At 44.2% G+C, this 23678-nt stretch overlaps 1 protein-coding gene across 1 annotated transcript in view; it reads right to left on the reverse strand.

The window, feature by feature from the left end:
* Nucleotides 1–23678, reverse strand: part of crtac1b (cartilage acidic protein 1b) — a 277573-nt gene that overhangs the window by 159771 nt on the left and 94124 nt on the right. Inside the window, exon 3 of the mRNA XM_048608690.1 lies at nucleotides 15778–15974. Coding sequence (XP_048464647.1) covers nucleotides 15778–15974 — 197 coding nt within the window. The remainder of the gene's footprint in view (nucleotides 1–15777; nucleotides 15975–23678) is intronic.

Consider the following 23678-nt stretch of genomic DNA (forward strand, 5'->3'; position numbering starts at 1 on the left):
TTACATTTTCCCCTCTCACCTTAAACCTTTGCCCTCTAGTTTTCAACCCCCCTACCCTGGGGAAAAGACCTTGACTATTTACCCTATCCAAGTCCCTCATGATTTTATAAACCTCTATAAGGTCATCCCTCAACCTCCGACCCTCCAGGAAAAATAGACCTAGCCTATTAGGCCTCTCTATATAGCTCAAAACCTCCAACCACGGTAACATCCTTGTGAATCTTTTCTGAACCCTTTCACGTTTCACAACATCCTTCCTATAACAGGGAGACCAGAATTCAATGCAATATTCCAAAAGTGGCCTAACCAATGTCCTGTACAGCCACAACATGGCCTCCCGACTCCTATACACTGACCAATAAAGGCAACCGTACCAAACACCTTCTTCACCTGCAGGAAGCGGAGCTCCCATGTACGCGCTGCCCTTGCCCTTCGAGATGGGAGAGGTCATGGAAGGTATGGAAGGTGCTGAAGGAAGAGCCTCGGTGACTTAGTGCCGTGCATGTTGTAGATGGTACAATTAATGAGAGAATCTGAGCAATTGAAGGTTGCTCTGTATGGGTTGCGACAAGAAATGCCACACAGTTTAAGTTTTCTAACACTTGAAAAGATATGAGTCAGAATTTGTGCGGTAACACTACCAAACATGTGCAGGTAAAGCATCATGGGAACAATTGCTGCTTGTTCGTGCATTATCAATTAGTTTGCGAGTCTATAGGAATTGAAAATCAAATATCAGAAATCTGCTCTGAGCAACCCAGCATGAAAAGATTGCAGTGGCTTTAAAAAATCCCAGCAATTTCAAAAAGAACTTTAGTTTCTCGATTATAGAGATATTACAATATGGAGGAAAAGGTTATCCATATGACAGCAAAGAGCCATTCATTTTAATAATGAAGAGGCTATTCCTATTGGCACTTAAGAAGACAGGGTATTTGAAAGTGTTACATTGTAGTAGGGACAATGTGACTATTTTATATTAATATGGTTGCATTGTAAAAATGGATTGTGGGTGATCCAGGCTAATGGATAGTTTAAATTAAGTTGATTAGACTCGTTGAGGGGAATACTAATGAATCAGATTAATGGAATTGAAAAAGAGGCAAAGAGTTTGTGATGCTGTAGGTCATCTGGAGACAATGAGGTGGATTTTAATATACTGTGCGATTATGCAAAATGGGTAATAGCGCATTAATAGGCTGCCATGCACTAAGTCAAAATCTACCCAATGGTCTCCAAATGCTACACGAAAATCTCTTGTGCTTCATAAATTGTGACGGCCGAGTGGTATAATCATTAGACAATTCTTCCAGACACCTAGGTAATGTTCTGGGAACACAAGTTCGCAATCCCACCATGGAAGATGATAGAATCTGAATTCAATAGAATTCTGAAACTGGGGGTCTAACTGAGTCATAGAGTTGTACAGGAGAGAAACCATCCCATTGGTCCAATTCGTCCATGCCGACCCGATATTCTAAATTAATCTGATCCCATTTGGCCCATATCCCTCTAAACCCTTCCTATTCATGTACCCATCCAGATGCCTTTTAAATGTTGTAATTGTACCAGCCTCCACCACTTCCCCAGCACCTCATTCAATACACGCACCACATTCTGCATGAAAAAATTGCGCCCTCGGTCCCTTTTAAATCTTTCCCCTCTCACCTTAAACCTATGACCTTTAATTTTGGTTGACTCGTAACATTCCTCTGGGCAATTATGGATGGGCAATAAATGCTGGCCTAGCTAGTGACATCCACCTTCCATAAACACATAGAAAAAAAACTCACCTGACACATTGACTACATGGAAATAAAAATTGGGATGGATTCCTATGGCCTATATAGTCATGATCTACCCTAACACATCTAGGCCTCAGTTGTTATTTTTCTGATAAGGTGTGACATTTATTGCTATGCATGTTGTCTGTGAATGTAGGGCAAGACCACCACCTACAGCTGAAGTACCATAATGGCATAAAGGTCGCGTGGCAAAAAAAATTCCCTGCAAAATTGGTTTACAGCAAGTCATTCAGGAGTTTATAAAGGTACCTTTCAATAATTCTTTAGTACTTGGAGCTGAGAAATCACCTGACCAGTTTGTAGTTTGTAAATCCCAAGGGATAGCCTGCAGGTAGGTGTAGTCATAGAATGTTCTTGCATTTCCTAATAATAACAATGCAACCAGAAAGCTGATTTATCTCTGGTGCCTGAACTTATTCCTTTCCAATTAAGTAGCTTGGCTCATGGATTTGGGAGTCTATTCATTCCTGTTACTGTCACAATCGTGTTCTTAAGCAGGGCAGGAATGTGACGAAACACTGGTGGAAATATCTCAGCAAGTCTTGAGGAGGTTGGAAGAGGGTGGAAATTGTTTTATTTGTGGCTCCAGGAAGAGTACTTCCACTCATGTGTGGGCTTGTCAATAAAGAAAAGCATTATTGGTCATTACATTGAGTATAGGAGTTGGGAGGTCATGCTGTGGCTGTACAGGAAATTGGTTAGGCCCCTTTCGGAATTCTGCATTCAATTCTGGTCTCCCTGCTGCAGGAAAGACGTTGTGAAACTTGAAAGGGTGCAGAAAAGATTTACAAGGATGTTGCCAAGTTTGGAGCGTTTGATCTATAGGGAGAGGCTGAATGGACTGGGGCTATTTTCCCTAGAATGTTGGAGGTTGAGGAGTGACCTTATAGAGGCTTATAAAATCATGAGGGGCATGTATAGGGTAAATAATCAAGGTCTTTTCTCCAGGGTAGAAGAGTTGAAAACTGGGGGCGGGGGTGTGCATAGGTTTAAGGTGAGAGGGGAAAGATATAAAAGGGACCTGAGGGGCAATTTTTTCACGCAGAGGGTGGTGCATGCACGGAATGAGCTGCCAGAGGAAGTGGTGGAGGCTGGTACAATTAAGACCTTTAAAAGGCATCTGGATGGGTCTATGAATAGGGAGGGTTTAGAGAGATATGGGCAAAATGCTGGCAAATAGTACTAGATTAAATCAGGATATATGGTTGGCATGGAAGGGTCCGAAGGATCCGTCTCTGTGCTGTACCAGTCTATGACTGTATTTCTCTCCTACATTTTTTTAATGTAGGATCCAGCAGGCCCTTTGATAACCACAACTTGTTTTGATATTCCCGATCATTATGCTAATGCTGCTGGCACACATCTAGTATAGGTTGTGTAGATTTCTTACCACCAGTCCATCTTTTTCTTAATAGTCTACATTATTGATGCCACGTAAGAAAGGGTGGCCACACAAAGTCTTAGGCTGAAGAGAGGTTCAGACTTTATAAATGTTTATTGCATTAAACTTATTAGTTCGTTACATTGCATCTGAGATTTGTACCCTTCACTTAGAAGGCTTAACTCAACAGCATAGCAATAAACAAACTGGTTGGTTCCTCTCTGGAAGAGTCCTTTATATCCTGATGTTTAGAACTCACCTTGTGATGACCCTTTCTTGTCCTGACTGCCTTAAACAACAGACATAAAGTTAGTAAACTGCCCCAAAGTGCAGCTTAGGAGCTTTATCAAATGTTGAGCCACATAAGGTGATATTAGGATAGGTCGATAAAAGTTTGGTCAAAGCGGTAAGTTTTAGGCAATGCCTTAATAATAGAGATAATGGAAGTGCAAAATCTGATGCCAGAATCTGTACTGAAAACAACAAATGCAGGAGATCACAGCAGGTCAGGCAGCATTCATGGAGAGAGAGATAGCTAATGTTTCACGTCTAGAATGACCCTTCATCAGAGATGAATTGAAGTCTGGAGAGGACAGCATTTATGCAATATTTGAGGGAGGGGGTGGAATGCTGGGGCAGCAAAGATGTTGATAGTTCAGATTAAGTGTTCGGGATTTGAGAATGGCAGGACAATGGTATGTCTAACTGCCAGACAGGAAAGAACAGAGATAGTAGGAACTGCAGATGCTGGAGAATCCGAGACAACAAGGTGCAGGGCTGGATGAACACAGCAGGCCAAGCAGCATCATAGGAGCAGAGAGGCTGACGTTTCGGGCCTAGACCCTTCATCAGAAAAGGGGGAGGGGAAGGGGGTTTTGAAATAAATAGGGAGAGAGTGGGAGGCGGATAGAAGAGGGATAGAGGAGAGGATAGGTGGAGAGGAAACAAACAGGTCGAAGAGGCGGGGATGGAGCCAGTAAAGGTGAGTGTAGGTAGGGAGTTAGGAAGGGGATAGGTCAGTCCAGGGAGGACGGACAGGTCAAGGGGGCGGGATGAGGTTGGTCGGTAGGAGATGGAGGTGCGGCTTGAGGTGGGAGGAGGGGATAGGTGGGAGGAAGAACAGGTTAGGGAGGCAGGGACGAGTTGGACTGGTTTTGGGATGCGGTGGGGGGAGGGGAGATTTTGAAACTTGTGAAATCCACATTGATACCATTGGGCTGCAGGGTTCCCAAGCGGAATATGAGTTGCTGTTCCTGCAACCTTCGGGTGGCATCGTTGTGGCACTGCAGGAGGCCCAGGATGGACATGTCGTCTGAGGAATGGGAGGGGGAGTTGAAATGGTTCGCGACTGGGAGGTGCAGTTGTTTGTTGCGAACCGAGCGTAAGTGTTCTGCAAAGCGGTCCCCGAGTCTCCGCTTGGTTTCCCCGATGTAGAGGTAGCCACACCGGGTACAGCGGATGCAGTATACCACATTGGCAGATGTGCAGGTGAACATCTGCTTGATGTGGAAAGTCTTCTTGGGGCCTGGGATGGGGGTGAGGGAGGAGGTATGGGGGCAGGTGTAGCACTTCCTGCGGTTGCAGGGAAAAGTGCCGGGTGTGGTGGAGCTGGAGGGGAGTGTGGAGCGGACAAGGGAGTCACGGAGAGAGTTGTCCCTCCGGAAAGCAGATAAGGGTGGGGAGGGAAAGATGTCTTTGGTGGTGGGGTCAGATTGCAGATGGCGGAAGTGTCGGAGGATGATGCGTTGGATCCGGAGGTTGGTGGGGTGGTACGTGAGGACGAGGGGGATTCTTTTTTGGTTCTTATTGCGTGGACGGGGTGTGAGGGATGAGGTGCGGGAGATGTGGGAGACACGGTTGAGGGCGTTCTCGACCACCGAGGAGGGGAAGTTACGGTCCTTGACCTGTCCGTCCTCCCTGGACTGACCTATCCCCTTCCTAACTCCCTACCTACACTCACCTTTACTGGCTCCATCCCCGCCTCTTCGACCTGTTTGTTTCCTCTCCACCTATCCTCTCCTCTATCCCTCTTCTATCCGCCTCCCACTCTCTCCCTATTTATTTCAAAACCCCCTTCCCCTCCCCCTTTTCTGATGAAGGATCGAGGCCCAAAACGTCAGCCTCTCTGCTCCTATGATGCTGCTTGGCCTGCTGTGTTCATCCAGCCCTGCACCTTGTTGTCTAGGAAAGAACAGAGAGTCCCTCTGGGGTGTGGGGGAGGGGAGGGAGGACATGGTGACAGAGAATGTGACATGTAAAGCTAAAAGAAAGTGAATAAATGGGCTCGCGATTTGAAGTTACTGAACTCAACATTGAGCCCAGAAGGTTGTAAAGTGCCGAGTTTGAAGATGAGATATTGCTCCTCCAATTTGAACTGTTATGTATTGGCAGTAATTTCCCAGGAGTCTAGATTCTGGAAAAGTCCCAGAGGATTGGAAAACTGTCAGTGCACCACTTTTATTGGAATAAGGAAGCAGAGAAAGAAACAGCGAACAAAGGCCAATTTGCTCAGCGACTGTTATTGGGAAAGTGTTAGAGTCTGTGATAAAATATGGAAAAGTGGAGTGTTTAAAAATTACAGTATGATCAAGTAGAGTCAACATGGTTTAGGAAAGGGAAATCGTGTCTGACAAATTTATTACAAATCCTTAAGGAGGTAACAAATGGGATAAATAAAGGGGAAGCAGTAGGTGTAATATATTCGGATTTTCAGAGAGCATTTAATAAAGTACCAAACATTAAGCTACTGAATAAGATAACAGCCCATAGTGTTGGAGTTGTATATTAACATGGACAGAGGATTGGCTAACTAATAAAACATACAGAGTTAGGATTGGAGGGGGAGTTGCATTTTCAGAATGGCAACCTGTAACTAGTGATGTACCACAGAGATCAGTGCTGGGGCCATGATTGTTTAAAGTGTATATTAATTACTTGGATGAGGAAATCGAATGTACTATAGCTAAGTGTGCAAATGACACAAAATAGGTGGGAAGGCAAGTGGTGAGGATGACGCAAAGCGTTTGCATAGGGATTTAGGCAGGATAAGCAAGTGGGAAGAAGCTTGGCAGATGGAAAATAATGTGGGTAATGTAAGGTTAACACATTGGCAGGAAGAATAGGGGAGCTGAATATTATTTAAATGGAGAAAGATTGCAGAAAGCTACAGAACAGAGAGATTTGGGAGTCCTCGTCCATGAATCATAAAAATCTGGCATCCAAATTCAGTTTGTAATACAGGAGGCAAATGGAATGTTGGCCTTTGTTTATTTTTAATTCATTCGTGAGATGTAGGCATCACTGTCTGACCAGAATTTATTGTCCCTCCCGTGTTGCTACTGAGACGGTAGTAATGAGCTGCCTCCTTGAACAGTTGCAGTCCACGTACTACATTGACCCACAATGCCCTTAGGGAGGGAATTCCAGGATTTTGACCCAACGACAGTGAAGGAACTACAATATATTTCCAAGTCAGGATGATGATTGGCATGGACTGGAATTTGCAGGTGGTGGTGTTCCTATGTATCTGCTGCCCTTGTCCTTGTAGATAGACATGGTCATGGGGTTTGGAAGGTGCTGTCTGAGGATCTTTGGTGAATTCCTGCAGTGCATCTTGTAGATGGTACACACTGCTGCTACTGAACTTCGCAGTGGAGGGAGTGGTGCCAATCAAGAGAGCTGCTATATCTTATGGAATGTGGTTGAATAGATGGGCCTGTACTCATTGGAATATAGAAAAATGAGAGGCAACCTTACTGAAAAATCCAGGGATCTTATGGGTAAATGTGGAAATGTTGTTTCCCCTTGTGGGAGAATCTAGGACCAAAGGGAATAATCTCAGAATAAAAGGTCAGCCATTAAAGACAGAGATAAGGAGGAATTTCTTCTGTCAGAGTGTAGTGAATCTGTGGAATTCTTTACCACGGAGGGCTGTCGAGGGTGAGTCATTAAGTACATTCAAGGCTAAGATAAACAGAGTTTTAATCAGTAAGGGAATCAAGGCTTGTGGGGAAAAGGCAGAAAAGTGCGCATGATCAGATCAGGCATGATCTCATTGAATGGCAGAACAAACTTGATGGGCTGAATAGCCTACTTCTACTCCTACATCTTTTGCTCTTGTGGTTTTGAAAGGAGGAGAGAATGGCAGAGAGGTTTAGGGAGAGTATTCCAGAGTTTAGAACCCAGGCTGTGAAGTCTCAATCCTTCTTAGACTGTGGACCATATCTACTGACTATCATTTATAATGTTGTCCCCTCTCAACTCTCTCAACAATTCCTCAAAACCACCTCAACAATTAGATTAGCACTGAATATTTAATAAGCAGCATGGAAAATGTTGTCAAATTAAGTATAATATTTCCAAATCACTGTGAAGTGCTCGTACTGAGTTTCTGGCCAAAGTGAATCAATTTGTTCACTCACAACATTACAACTGTATAAAATCCTCTGCTGCAAATTCATCAGGCAAATGTCCCTTACTCTGCTAATCATCACCTGTAGAAAGTAATTTAATGGGAAGGAGAATATTCCTGCTGGACAACAATGGCTAATCGAAGTCATTGGCTCTTAATTGTTATTGGCACCAAGTTGTCTCGACATTTGGAGGTTGCAGTAACAATCTTTCCAAGGCTCTCAAATGTCCTGTGTCTCAGACTGTCTATAATACCGGTTCTCTTCCTAGACAGAATGTCTTGTAACTCTCTGGCCTTTCTCCAGTTCCCTTCTCAGTGCCTGGCTTCTTTACTGCTTTCTTTTATTTGCCTCTGACACTCTATTCATTTTTCCCCACAGCTAGACATCATCAATTCCTCTCGCGCCTCTCTTTGAAATGTCACCTCCTCTGGCCCCCTCCGTTCAATCTGACGGCCCTCTAAGCTCTCTGCGATCCTCCAATTCTGGCCACTCCCAAACCCTCAATTTTTAATCACTCCACCACAAAGTGGACATGCTTTCAGCTGCCTAAGGCAAAAGCCATTCCCATCCTAAACCTACCTAGCCCCTCCAGTAATAATCACCTTAAAACCTACCTGTTTGGCCAAGTCTTTAGACAAGCTTTTCAAAAAAGAAAATTGGTCGATGGGACATGGTTGTATCTGGCTAGGCCAGCATTTATTGCACATCTCCAATTATCCAGAGGGCTGTTAAAAGTCAACTACATTGCTGTGTGTAGTGGCTATAAGGAGGTCAGCCAGGTCACCTTCATAGAATATGAGATCCCTGATTGGGGCTGTTAATCTGGTCCAGTCTGGGAGCCCTGGCTAACAGATATAAACAGGAGTGTCAGACATCCTGCTCACTCAAAGCTGGCTCTGAGGGAGCTGGGTCAGTGTCAAGGACTCTCCACGTGTAAAACAAAGGGTGACTTGATGACATGATACCTGCTTCTGTGGAGTTATTTCACTGTGGGCCTGAAGTCACACGTGGGCCAAACCTGTTAAAGATGGCAGACTTCCTTCCCTAAAAGGTGTTAGTGAACCAGGTGGGTTTTTACTACAATCAATAGCCAGAGTTTTTACAGCATAGAACAAGATCTTTCGGCCCATTGTGTCTACTCCCAGCATCAAACAGCCCTCTGTTTATACCCATTTTACAGCACTTGGCCCATTGCCCATAGCTATGGCATTTCAAGTGCTCATCTACATAGCTCTTAAATGAGGGTATCTGACTCTACCATCCTTTCAGGCAGTGAGTTCCAGATTCCCACTATCCTCTGGTTGAAAAAGGTTTTTCCTCATAGCCTCTTTATACTCCTGGTCCTTACCTGAAAAACAGTGCCCCCGATTATTTACCCCTCTAAGACAAAACGTGGTTACATGCCAGTAATGTCATCACTAGCATTTTATTTCAGTCTCTAGGAACATAGGAAGTAGGAGCAGGAGTAGGCCATTCAGTCATAGAGTCATACAACACATAAACAGACCCTTTGGTTCAACCAGTCCATGCTGAACATAATTCCAAACTAAACTAGTCCCACCTGCCTGCTCCTGGCCCATATCCCGGCAAACCTTTCCCATTCATGGACTTATCCAAATCTCTTATAAAACGTTGTAACTGCCCACATCCACCACTTCCTCAGGAAATTCATTGCAGCCGCAAACCACCTTCTGTGCAAAATCCCTCATGTCTATTTTAAATCTCTCTCCTCTCACTATAAAAATCTGCCTCATAGTCTTGAACACCCCCATCCTAGGGAAAGACACCTATGATTAACCCTATCTATACCCCTCATGATTTTACACAGTCCTTCAAACCTATTCCATTACTCAATATGATCACAGTTGTTCATCCAGCTCAGCACCCTGTTCCTGCTTTTCCCCACATCCTTTAATTCCTTTCACCCTAAGAACTACACGTTTTTTAAATTGAATTTAAATGTTGCCATTAACCTGGGGTTCTGGATTACTAGTTTAGTGACTTTACCACTTCACCACTGCCTTTCCAGCTATCCTAAAGCCTCCTTAAATGACTTGATGTTAAACTTTGCTTGACGATGCTCTTATGAAATACGTTAGGACATTTTACAACAGGGATGTTATGTAAATGCAAGTTGTTGTTGTGATTGCACTGATGACAAATTTAGCTGCCTCTAAGTTTTACTCTCTTGTGTCTTATGAAGTGAAGGACAATGTCACAGTCCCATTCTTGAGCAACACAAGGCTACATCTGTTGTGTAACTCTCTCAAACTGCTGTCCCCTGGCAGTTTCAATAACCTGCCTTTATCTCTACCACAGGCACACATTGGCTGAAATATTGACTTTTCAAATTTATCACCACGATTTAATTGAGTAACAGAAACCCACCTTATCGACTGCAGGTAAGCTGAGCTGAAAGAATCTATTATTCTTTGTTCATGAGGATTGTGATATCACCTCAGTTATTCAACAGCTCCTTGCAGACTGCACAAATCTCACAACTCTACACTTCACCAAAACCTTGCAAGCATGTTATTGATTGCATTTTGATTTCTGACTTTTAGGAACACGACCTAACACCATAAAGACAACCAAATTTCTTCTCTCACTTTCTCCCTCTCTTAATTCTCTCTCTCTCTCTCTTTCTTGCTCTTGCCTATTGGTTCCCTCTCTCTCACTTTGTCTCTTATTTGATGTGTGTATGTCTCTCTCTCTCTTCTTTCTCTTACCTTCCCATTTTATTCATCTTTGCCCAGGTACTGCCTCAGAAATAAGCTTAAACCCTTGTGATGAGGGCCCTTTGATAGAAGAAAGACTAATTGAGCCTGAATGGAAATCAGTCTTAGCAGGGGGTATCATTAGGGGTAATGGGCTGCACTAAAGCAGGAGAGGTGTCTCTTCCATGGTTAGTGTTGGGGCACATTGTTGGAGCAATTATAAGGTGCTCCTTCGACAAGGGACCACACAGGAGGCTGCAAAGTACGATAAGAATGCATGGTGTTAGGGGCAAGGTACTGGCATGGATAGAGGATTGGCTGACTGGTAAAAGGCAGAGAATGGAAATAAAGGGGTCTTTCTCATAATCTTAGACACCCCTATCAGGTCCCCTCCTCAGTCTTTCCTGGTGTAAAGAAAACAACAGGAGATTTTCCAGCCTCTATTTGTCACTAAACTGCTCCATCCCGAGCAATTTCCAGGGGAATCAGCTCTACATTTGCTCATTGCTCACTCACACACTCACCTTTGATGCCTTCACCCCCAATAAAATTACTCTCCCTCACCCTTAGTATGGCCTTCACCTCTGCACTCTTAAGTCTAAGAGACACAGAATTCATAGTATATGGCTGTGGACTGATCGGAACCAGGTCCAGGTGGATCTCATTGACTACTAGATCCTTGATTGGGATTGTTAACCTGGGCCAATCAGGAATCTCGTAGTCAATGAGATCCACCTGCACCTGGTTCCAATCACTACAGGTGGACAATAGATCTAACCCACCACAGCCAAACAAAACATAGAATATAGGACAATACAGCACAGAAACAGGCCCTTCAGCCAACTAAGTGCTGTACATGACACCAAATTAAACTGCCCATGGTCCATATCTCTCCATTCCTTGTTTATTCATGTGCCTATCTAAAAGCCCTTTAAATGCACCTATCGTATCTGCCTCCATCAATACCCCTGGTAGAACATTCCAGACACCTACCACTCTCTGTGTAAAAAAAAAACTGCCCCTCACATCTTCTTTGAACTTTGCCCCTCTCACATTTAATGCATGCACTCTAGTATTAGACATTTCAACTCTGGGAAAAAGATTCTGACCATCAACCCATTTATGCTTCTCATAGTTTTATAACCTTCTATCAGGTCTCCCCTCAGCCTCCACCGCTCCAGAATAAACAACCCTTTATGTTTGTTTAGCCTCTTCTTGTAGCTCATACCCTCTAATCTGGGCAGCACCTGGTAAACCTCTTCTGCACCCTCACCAAAGCCTGCATGTTCTCCCTGTAATGTGGCAATCAGAATACTATAAGTGATCTGACTGATCATTAATACTCGTTGGTAAACCATCTTCTTAATCTATCCCCTCATCCCCTCCATCCTCATCTCCAACTAAAGGTGTAGGGAGCCTATGAGTATTCTAGTTACTAAGAGCAAGACTATCCAATCAGCTGCTGCCACATCACCTCTTCCCATCAATCCACCCTGACTACATAACTCCAGCAATTACAATTACAGATCAATCAGTTTAACCTTGCTGATGCGGAAACTTCTAGAAAAATTTTTTCAGGGTAGGATTAATAGTGACATGGGAAAATGTGAATTGATTCGGAGAGTAAGAGTGGATTTGTGCAGGGGAAATCATGTCTAACTAACTTGTGGAAGTACTTTGAAGAGGTAACAGAGAGGATCAATGAGAGTAATGACGTTGATGTGGTATGTATAGATTTCTATAAAGCATTTGATAAAGTGTCACACAGCAGACTTGTGAGGTAAGTTATAGGCCATGGAATACAGAGTGTAGCAAAATGGATACAAAGGGTCAAAACAAGAGAGGACTGGGTGATGGGTATTTGTTGGACTAGGGGAAGGCTTGTAGTGGTGTCCCCGGGGGGATAGATTCAGTATTGGAATCCTTGTTTGTTTCTGATATACACAAATGATCTAGATCTTGCCGTGCAGTAGACAATTCCAAAGTTTATAGATGAGACAAAATTGGAAGCATTGTAAACTTTGAGGAGGACAGTGCAGAACTTGAAAAGAACATCGGCAAGTTGGTGGAGCGGGCAGACAGGTGGCAAATGAAGTTCAGTGTTTAGAAGTGTAAAGTAATGAACTATGTTACAAAGAACATGAAGAGGCAGCATAAGATAAGAGGTACTATTCTAAAGGGTGTTTAGGACCAAATAAGTCATTATAGGTGGCAGGACAATTAGATGGAGCTGTAGATAAAGTATACAGTATTCCAAGCTTCATTCATCGGGGAATAGATTACAAGAGCAATGAGGTTATGTTGAACTTGTATAAGATATTGGTTAGACCTCAGCTGGAGTACTGTGTACAGTTCTGGGTACCACTCTATTGGAAGGATGTGAACACATTGGAGACAGTGTAAAAGAGGTTTCTGAGAATGGTTCAAGGGAAGAGAGAATTTAGTTATTCAGAAAGATGAGAGAAGTTAGGATTGTTTTCCTTGAAGAGGAGAAAGCTAAGAGGAGATTTGATAGAAGTTTTCAGAATCATGATGGAATCTGGGCACAGTAGATCAGGTGCAACTGTTCCTGCTCATAAATGGATCAGGAACTAGAGGATACAGTTTTAAAGTGTTCTGCGAAAGAAGCAAGGCAAGGGTGAGAACAACGTTTTTCACACAGTGAGTATTAGCATCTGGAAGGCTCTGCTTAGAAGTGTGGTAGAGGCAGGTTCAACTGAAGTCGTCAAGAGAGTACTGGAGGTTATTTTGAAGTAAGTAACATGCAGGGTTATGGAAAAATTACAGGAGATGAAGACAAAGTTACTCAGAGAGCTAGTGTAGACACAGTGGGATGAACGGTCTCTCTCTGCAGCACAGCAATTCTGTCATTCTGTGACTTTTTCTAAAACTCACCCTGCCCTAGCCCTGAACTCATGTCTCCCTAGTTTCTCTTCAATCTCACCCCATTCACTATCAGAGCTTGTTTTGTCCAGGAGACCCACTTTTTGTTCTTTAAATCCTACTCCCAGTAAAGTACTGACCATTCAACCCCCTCATCCTTTGTCACATGCTAGCCCAAATTGCTAATGGTTCTCTCCTGTTAAGATGCTGGTATCACTCCACACTTCAAAGTTAATCAAGCTTTGATGTTACTGTATTTACAAAAGACCATCCCATCTCCAAACACCCTTTCCACAACAAAGCCTGTCAATGTGTCTCTGTCTCCCAAATCCATTCCTTTCTTTCCTGGAATGTTTGAATCAAGGGTCTCCGCACCCAGCCACCAAATGGCTTTTATCCTAGCCACAAGTGACATTCTGTGTGACTAAGGAAAGTAAACTGTCCCTCTGTTTATGGCACTGTATTGGTCACCACACCATCCTCCTCCAATGTCACTCATCCAGCTCATTGGGCTTGTTCTCACCAGGGTCCATTCTTATTTATCTGATCATAGCCAAAAAATCTCTTGGAATGGTTTCCCTTCCTGCCCAGGCACCATTAGCTCTGAAGGTCTCTATTCGTTCACGGGATGAGGGTGTCGCTGGCTAGGCAACATTTATTGCCCATCCCTCATTGCCCAGAGGGCAGTTAAAGAGTCAAACACATTGCTGTGGGTCTGGAGTCACATGTAGGTCAGGCCAGGTAAGGATGGCAGTTTCCTTCCCTAAAGGGCATTAGTGAACCAGATGGGTTTTTCCCAACAATTGACAATGGATTCATGGTCATTGTTAAACTCTTAATTCCAGATGTTTGTTGAATTCAAATTCCACCATCAGCCGTGATAGGATTCGAACCCTGGTCCCCAGAACATTATCTCAGTATCTGGATTAACAGTCCAACGATGTTACCACTAGGCCATCGCCTCCCCACATCCTTCAACAATCTAACCTCCTTCAGTCACTATTGACTGACTCACTATCACCGTCGTGTCTCAGTCACCCTTGCCTTGCTTTCTGCTCGTTCCACCCACCCCTGAATGCCACAGGCAGTAGTCGGGGAGTCTCAAGCTTCCCCTATGACTCTGCCCCACATAGACCCTATAGCCATCACCCTCCACTTGTCCTCTCCCCAGTTTAAGCCTACCACCATCATCCACCTCTGGCCTACTCTGATCCTAACCCTTCCGATAACTGTCCCACCTATGCTGCTTGATTCTGGGACTTGACTCCACATGTGCCCCACCACATGTCCCCCTGCCATCACTGCCCAATATCTCTGTTCAACATCCCTATTGACAGCAGTAACACTGCACCCTTTTGGATCATCTCTCTCCAACTATCCTTGCCTGGAAAGACCTTGCACCACCCAACAACTCTATCACAATTCCCTTCCTTACTCCACACACTTGCCTTGTCTCCAAGCCTCATGCACCCTTTCTCCCTCAGTCAGACTCCTTGCACCTGTACCCCCATGTACTCCATCACTGCCACATCACTGCCCTGTACCCTCTATTCCCCATCACTGCCCCATTCGCCCCCAGTTCCCCATCACTGTGCTGTATCCCCATTCCCCATCACTGCCCCAAACCCCATTCCCCATCGCTGCCTCATTCCCCATCACTGCCCCATACCCTCTATTCCCCATCACCGCCCCACTCCCCATCACTGCCCCAATCCCCCCATTTCCCATCACTGCCCCATACCCCACCCCGTTTCCCATCACTGCACCATTCCCCCCCATTCTCCATCACTGCCCCGTTCCCCATCACTGCCCCATTCCCTCCATTCCCTAACACCGCTCCATTCCCCATCACCGCTCCATTCCCCATCACCGCTCCATTCCCCATCACTGCCCCATACCACCCCATTCCCCATCACTTCCCTGCACAGCCCCAATCCCAGCTCTCCATCATTGTCCGGTTCCTCCATGTACTCCCTCACTGTCCCATTCCCCTTCCCTCCCTGGGTCAGCTCCCTGCCTCGTGGTCCCTGCTTGCCCCGTTCCCTCCCTCCCTCGGTCCATCTCCCATGCCCTTTTCTCCATGCCACCCAATCACAAACATTGGCTCATTGGTCAATGCTTCCCCAGAGAGGAAAAAGCAGCGGTTACTCATTCCATCTGCAGAAGTGGACTGTTTTGCCTGTCCTCACGCCACTGACTTACAGCCGTGAAAGTGACAGCTCACAATTCTCGATCACAAATATGTGCTTATTCAGTCGAAAATTGCTTCTTAATGAGCATGCTGCATGCTATAGTGCTGCTTCATATTTCCCAATGGGAAGATCAACTCCCTATCAAACTACCAAGGACTTTGTACCATAATTTCATCCCACTGTTGGGAACCTGGTCTTTAGCCTCCACATTATCAAGTTCCTTACTGGCCTTGCTTCCCACTCCTAGGAGCAGCACCAAATTCCCATACATTGATAGAGATTATTTGCTGTACCTGACCCATTATTCTGTTTATTACTGCATGGCCTGACAAACTGGTAGTTGGAAGGCAAACAAGATGAACCTTGTGTCTATCAGTCCCTGTGTACCTGAAAAGGCGTTATTAGTGTTGAGAAAGTATATTTCTTCTTGTCCATCACCATCGATGTCACAGGCCGCTACGCCTATAGCATTGCCTTGTCGATCGCGCAATGAGTAGTAAGGAGAACTGTGCTCATCAACAGCGATGTTCTGCAGCCGCTTCGTGGTTCTGTCATACTTTAACACTAGGTTCGGACCGTTGTATCTGTGGAAACACAAAGCCCATGAAACACATTGAGAATGCTGCCAGAACAGGATTGGGAGTGAGCTGTCCCACCCACTGAAATCTTGATGCTTACTGTGATAAGGAGCCAAACCATCAGGAAGACATCAAGCCTCACTCAGCACAAAGAGCACATCGCCTCCCATGTTCACCAAAGGTACAGATCTAGCTTGTGCATGACCTGTACGGGGCTTGACGTCATCACCAGCCTGTTATAGAGTCATAGAGTCACACAGCACGGAAACGGGCCCTTCAGTCCAACCACTCCATGCCAAACATAATCCCAAACTAAACCAGTCCCACCTGCCATATCCCTCCAAGCCGTTTCTATTCATGTACTTAGCCAAATGTCTTTTAAACATTGTAACTGTACCCGCATTCACCACTTCCTCTGGCAGTTCATTCCTCGCATGAACCACTATCTGTGTAAAAAAGTTGCTCCTCGTGTTCTTTTTAAATCTTTCTCCTCTCTCCTTAAAAATATACCCTCTAATTTTGAGCTCCCCCACACTGGGGAAAAGACCATTGTGTTTCACCTTATCTGCACCCCTCATGACATAATGTTATACATTTTAATAAGATCACCTCTCCTTCTTCTCAATTCCTATGACAGCAGACACAATCATTCCTCATAAAACACCTCCCTCATCCTCAGGAATCAGTTTTGTGAACCTTCTCTGAATTGCTTCCAATGTGGGTATATCCCTTCATCTGTCAGGACTGTAACAGTATTCCATGTTTCACTAATTCCATTGGACTGACCAATATCCTGTACAGTCTTAGCAAGACTTCCCTCCCTTTATACTCCATTCTCCTCGCACGAAAGGCCAATATTCCTTTTGCCTTCCTAATGACTTGTTCCATCTGCTTGATAAACTTTTGTTGTTCATGTACAAGGGCACATAAGATGTGCTTACTGCAGCCCCTTTCTATATAAATAATATTGTGCTTTTCCATTCGTCCTAAGGGGGGACAACCTCACAATTTCTCCACAAGATCTCCATTTCAATGTTTGCCCTCTCATTTAAACTATCTCTATCCCTTTGCAGACTCTTTGTATCCCCCCACAACTTGTTTTCCTACCGATCTTCATGTTGAATTTGTCCGATTATTTTATTTGAAGGCATTGAGGACCTGGTGTGTTGATGGGCCCTGTCAGTGGTGAACAAGTCCTGAATCGATGTCCTCAGTTGGCACTGAGTTGGCTGTGCTCCGACAGATTGGCCTTTGGGACTCATCCTCGTAGTTGTAGGGCCATCCATCAAAGTACGGACAGAGTGGACTCATAATGAGCCCCACATACTCAACATCCCATATGAAAACCATCCATAGCAACATCAAAGTGGGCAGTCAGTTCATTCCAAGTGGCACTGTATACTGTTAGGAACACAATCACCATTATTTGACTTTCAACTAAGGGGGCGGCCCTCTTGTGGAACAGTGGTAGTGTCCCTACCCCTTGTCTAAGAGATCAGAGTTCAAGATCCACCTGCCCTAGAGGTGTATAATAGCACCTCTGAATAGGTTGATTAGGAAAATAGGTTAAATTAAAAAATTATAACACAAAAGTAAATTGTTTACATATTTTGGCTGATACGGTAGCTCAAAGTTAGCACTACTGGCTCACAAGTATCAAGGACCCGGGTTCGATTCCACCCTCAGGCAAATGTCTGTGTTGGAGCTTCTCCCCGTGTCTGCATGGGTTTCCTCCGGGTGCTCCGGTTTCCTCCCACAGTCCAAAGATGGGCAGGCTGGGTGGATTAGCCATGAGAATTGCAGGACTACAGGGATACGGTTGGGGGTCTGGGTCTGGGTCTGGTTGGGATGCCCTTCAAAGCTTTGGTGTAGACTGAATGGTCTGCTTCCACCCTGTAGGGATTCTATGATACTATGCACCTGCGTCACTAAAAACTATTACGATGGTCATTGTCACATGGGGGTCTTGTCGTTGAACAGCTGGATATTGTGTTTCAGCATTACCAGCAAGCTCTGGAAGGAGTAATTTGTCAAGAATGTTTTCAAGGAATGGTGTGGAACAAAGGGACCTTGGCATGTTTGTCCATAGATCTCTGAAGGTGGAAGGGCGTGTTAATAGGATGGTGAGAAAGGTATATGGGAGGTACACTTGCCTTCATCAATCGAGGCATACTTTACAAAAGCTGAGAAGTCATATTGGAGTTGTATAGAACTTTGGTTAGGCCACAGCTGGGGTACTGTGTGCAGTTCTGGTCACCATATTACAGGAGGGATGTGATTGCACTGGAGAGGATGAACAGGAGATTCATCAGGCTGAGGCCTGGGATAGAGCATTTAAGTTATGAGCAAATGTTGGATAGGCTTGGATTATTTTCGTTGGAGCAAAGAAGACTGAAGAGCAATCTGATTGAGGTGTACAAGATGATGAGGGGTGTGAATGGAATGGATAAGGAACAGCTGTTCCCTTTAGTTGAAGGGTCGGTCATAATGGGACACAGGTTCAAGGTGAGGGGCAGGAGGTTTGGGGGGATGTGAGGTACCCAGAGGGTGGTGACGGTGTGGAATGTGCTACCTGGGAGGGTGATACAGGCGAATTGCCTCACATCCTTTAAAAACGACCTGGATGAGGCACTTGGCACGTCATAACATTTAGGGCTGTGGGCCAAGTGCTGGTAAATGGGATGAGGTTGAAGGTCAGGTGTTCCTCACATATTGGTGCAAACTCAAATGGGCTGAAGGGCCTCTTCTGCATTGCATGATTCTGTGATTCTTAAACATGTTATTTATGCCAGGACAAAAACAAGACGAGTGTCATAAGCAAAACTGAGGGACTGTGCATCACCTTTGTAAACCTCACCAAAGCATTCGACACTGTCAGCAGAGATGAACTTCAGAAAATCCTTAAAAACTTCAGATGGCCCTCCCAGATTCCTGGTCACAGTGAAGTCAGTATGGGCCTGTTAACCAACACTCAAGGCCTCCAGATCTCCAACGGCGTGTAGCAGAGACCTATACTAGCTCTGACTCTGACCTTATTCACTATCTCTTTCAGCAAGATGCTACAGCAGGTAGCGGAAATTCTTAAGGAGGGAGTTACATATCCTTCTGGGCAGATGGTGATCTTTTCGACCTCAGACATCTTTGCTCTCATACAAAGACACAAGAAAATCTCATCTGTGAATTTCTCTCCTCGCCACAGTCAGTCACAGTTGCAATGTGTTGCTACACATGCGCCCGAGGCAACACAGCACTTTGGACTAAAAACCAGTTGAAAGAAAACTGAAGTCTTGCTTCGATCTGCACTGCAACATAGATATAGAGCACCTAGCAAGGTCAGTGAGGAAACCATCAAACAGCATACCTAAATACGAACACAGAGATCGCTAAAGGAGCTCAGCACATGTGCGGACAGAGAAACAGACTTAACATTTCAAGTCTGTTCTGACAGTTCTTCTTCGGTTCTATTCACCTTAGTTGAAGGATCAATAATGAGGGAGCATCATTTTAAAGTGAAGGTCAGGCATCCTGGGTCTGGGAGGGGAGTTGAGGCGGGAAGCCTCAAACCTTTAAATATAAATGCGGATGAGCACTTAAAGGGTCATAAGATTCAAGGCTGTAGGCCAAGTGCTGGAAAGTGGGATCAATGTAGAAAAGTCAGCACAGACTCCATGAGCTGAAGAACATTTCTGAAATGTATGACTGTATCACTTTCTATGACACTCAGTATCATAACAGATTTGAAACATTAACTCTGTTTCTCTCTCCACAGATGCTGCCAGGCCTCCTGAGTTTCTCCATCATTTCCTGTGTTTGTTTTAGATCCCCAGCACCCACAGTGTCTTACCTTTAAGCAGTATACCTATTTCGGGAGTGTCCTTTCATTTGAAGCCAGCAAACACAAAGAAGTGGACAACAAACTATTGAAAGCGTATTATTCGGTGAATCCTACAAATAAGTTTGGAATGACCACAGCCTCAGAGCACAGAGGCAAAGTGTACAAAGGTGTATGAATTGACACAACCTTCCTGTACAGTGCAGAGTCACCAGGTCTTGTACACCTGTAATATACCTATCATTTACACCTTCTATTGCACCTCTACCAGCACTGACTCCTCAGCAGCCTCAAGATGAGCCAACAGAATAATATCACAAATGTTGGAAATCACTGTTACCACCAGCACCAAGACTGTCCTCCTGCAAAGCCAACAACATTAGGCAGGTAATGGTATCTGGAGGGATGATTATTGCCTGCCCAAACACCCATATTGTACAGAGAGCTGACCGCCAGATAACACAACACAGAGGGAGCCCCATGCAAACATCTCGAAGACTCTTTGAAGAAAGAAATTGCTCGCTGTGTGTCACATCAACCGTCGCCACTGGGAAGCACAAACAATCAGAAACAAAAACAGAATTTGCTGGAAAATCTTAGTCGGTCTGGCAGCAACCAAAGAATTGTCATTGGACCCAAAACATTAACTCTGCTTTCTCTCCACTTTTGCTGCCAGACCTGCTGAGTTTTTCCAGCAATTACTGTTCTTGCTTCTGATTTTCACCATCCACAGTTCTTTGGGTTTTCGCTTTGTTTCCGCAGATTGCGATGCCTGGAGATGCTTTACTCAGGGTGTGCAGCAACCGCCTTTGATATTGAGTGAAGATCTAGTAAGAAAGTTGTCCCCAGCAGCAAGAACACCTTCTTCTGAACCCATTGCAGGAAAATCAAATGGTCCCACACACATTCCTGACATTAACTGATGAGTTAACCCTTCCTCAAGCCTTTGTTCTTTAAGAAATGCCAAGATGAAGAAGCATTTTTTTAATTTTTAAAAAAATTTTTTTAGACAGAGAGCAGCTCGTGTGTGGAATGAACTTCCTGAGGAAGTGGTGGATGCAGGTAGAGTTACAACAGTTAAAAGCATTTAGATAAGTTCATGAATGAGAAGGGTTTAGATGGATATGGGCCAAGAGCAGGCAGGTGGGACTAGTTTAGTTTGGGATTATGGTCAGCATGGACTGGTTGGACCGAAGGGTCTCTTTCTGTGCTGTATGACTCTAGGTTGTTTCATAAAGAAAGTGCTTCTTTTTTTTTGCTTGTAAGGTGATTCAGGACTTCCTGAGGTCATGAAAAGCACAATCCTTCTCTTAAAGTGCTAGAATCATTTGACAGATTTGTCAGGGCGTTGGTGAAACTGAAAACAATGGTACTTTTTTTCCTTTAGGAAAAGGACCAGATGACTTTCTATTTGGAAGTAGAATGAGGCTGGTAGTTAAAGAATCACAAGGAAGAAAGTTGGATGGAAGGTTTTGAAGGGTACGTGAATTGGGCATCGGTTAGCTACCCAAAAATAGACTGCAGCCCTTTCTTTTTGTATCATCTCCATCCTATTACCATTTTAATTGCCCCATTTATCCGATTTGGCATTCTTCATTTAATTTACATTTCATTGTCATTAGGCATATATCATATTGCGTATTTCAATATTTATAGCTTAAAAAAGGTTTCATTCTTTGCAAAGCAATCATCTGGTAATGCATTCCACAGATCAGCACTCATTCCTTGTGAAATTTGCCTTTTCAAAGTCATGCTTTCTGGGTCTTTCCAGCAGCTGACTGCAGGACAATTTTTAAATTGATCGTTTTTAAATCCCCAGTCGCCATGACAATAATAAAAAGAAAGACTTGCATTTCTGTAGCACCTTGCATGATGTCAGGACACCCTCATGTGCTTTACAATCAATGCAGAGCTCATTGAACTGCAGTCACTGTTGTAATGTGGATAACCAATTTTTACATAGCAAACTATCTTAAGCAGCAATCTAAACAAAATCATATAATCATTTAGGGATGTTCTGGGATGTAATTATTGGCCAAGACACTGGGATAGAAATCGCTGGTTTTCTTTGCCTGGTTCCATGGGATCCTTTATGCTCAACTGAGTGGACAGTTTAACTATCTCACCCTGAAAGAAAACATCTCTGACGGCATAGCACTCCCTCATTACTGGATTGGCATGTCTGTATTGATTTTGCACTTAAATCCCAGAAAGGGGACTTGAAATCCCTAACTTAGAGGCAAGTGGCTACAAGCCACTGAACCAAGGGTAGCATGGTGGCTCAGTGGTTAACACTGCTGCCTCACAGCACCAAGGACCTGGGTTTGATTCCTGCCTCTGTCTGTGTAGAGTTTGCACGTTCTCCCTGTGTCTGTGTGGGTTTTCTCTAAGTATTCTGGTTTCTTCCCACAGTCCAAAGATGTGCAGTTGAGTGGACTGGCAATGCTAAATTGCCCATAGTCTGCAGGCTAGATAGATTAGTCATGGGAAATGCAAGGTTACACGGAAAGGATGGGCCAGGCCTGGGTAGGATGCTCTTCAGGGTGTCAGTGTGGACTCCATGGGTGGAATGTCCTGCTCCCACACTGTAGGGATTCCATGAAGAATGATAATTATCTTATACTTCCAAATTGCTGGCTTAATTTCATTGTTATCCAGTTTATTTCAATAATTCTATTTAGCAACAAAATATTACAAATATGTACAATTTATGGATAGAACGAGAAACTTGGGGAGAGATATAGCATAATGGGTAAAATCAGAGACTTAGTAAATAAATATGAAGCACTGAAATATGAATAAAATTAAAAGCAGAAATGTTACTAGTTTAAAATAAATCATAACTTTTTGATGCAAACCCCATTTTTTTATTGCTTCTGCATTCTGTGCATACTTACAATTGATTTTTGTCACAAGACTGAGGTCCAGGAGCCAGGCCAGTACATTTATAAATACATACAGAGCTATAAATATATAAATAAATACATACAGAGCTTTCAAATACTAATTCTTCAAACTAAAAACTGCCAGCACAGTAGCTTTCATCTTAAATTCTGGTCTAATACCTAATCACTCTCTCTCATAAATGTATCTGTCTTTTTTTTTTGTTTAATGTCAATCCAAAACACTAAACTACCCAGAATTTAATTCTTAATGGTTGCAAATCATTCTTCAATCATCATCACCATCAGAGTTGAGCAAGTTTGTTCTGGTTTGGGGTTGGTGCAGTTTGTTAAAAGAACAGTGTTATGGACCAGACCTGAAACCCCCTCCCAAAGTATTGTAAGCTGATAGCCTAGAACCTAACTTTTAAACTTACAATACAATGCAATACCCTTTATATTATCGTGTGTATTCCATTGTAGGAATACAGTGAAAAGCTTTTACAATGTCTGCCTTCTTATGGCGACATCTTAGGCACAAGTAGTTAGGTACAATTCTTGGATAGAGCAGAGGAATAGAAGTAGTTGCTTAATTACAGAGTAGAAAATAAGTTAAACATAGGAAAACATTAAGGGGTTTACATTACAGTTTTCTAACGTAAGGAGTGTCCCCTCACACTGGTCTCCGTCCAGGACTTGCTGCCTGCTCACTGCTCTGGGGCTGCTCCCCATGTGCTGCTACAGAGCTTCTTCCCTGTGCTGCTCCAGGGCTCACAGCCCACGCGCTGCTCCAGGACTCACAGCCCACGTGCTGCTCCAGGACTCACAGCCCACATGCTGCTCCAGGACTCACAGTGCCCCCCTACCACCCGTGCTGCTCCAGGGCTCACAGCGCCCCCCTACCACCCGTGCTGCTCCAGGGCTCACAGCGCCCCCCCTACCACCCGTGCTGCTCCAGGACTCACAGCTCCCCCGCGCTGCTCCAGGACTCACAGC

Source organism: Rhincodon typus, chromosome 20, assembly GCF_021869965.1.
Source record: "Rhincodon typus isolate 14 chromosome 20, sRhiTyp1.1, whole genome shotgun sequence".
Taxonomy (NCBI): Eukaryota; Metazoa; Chordata; class Chondrichthyes; order Orectolobiformes; family Rhincodontidae; genus Rhincodon; species Rhincodon typus.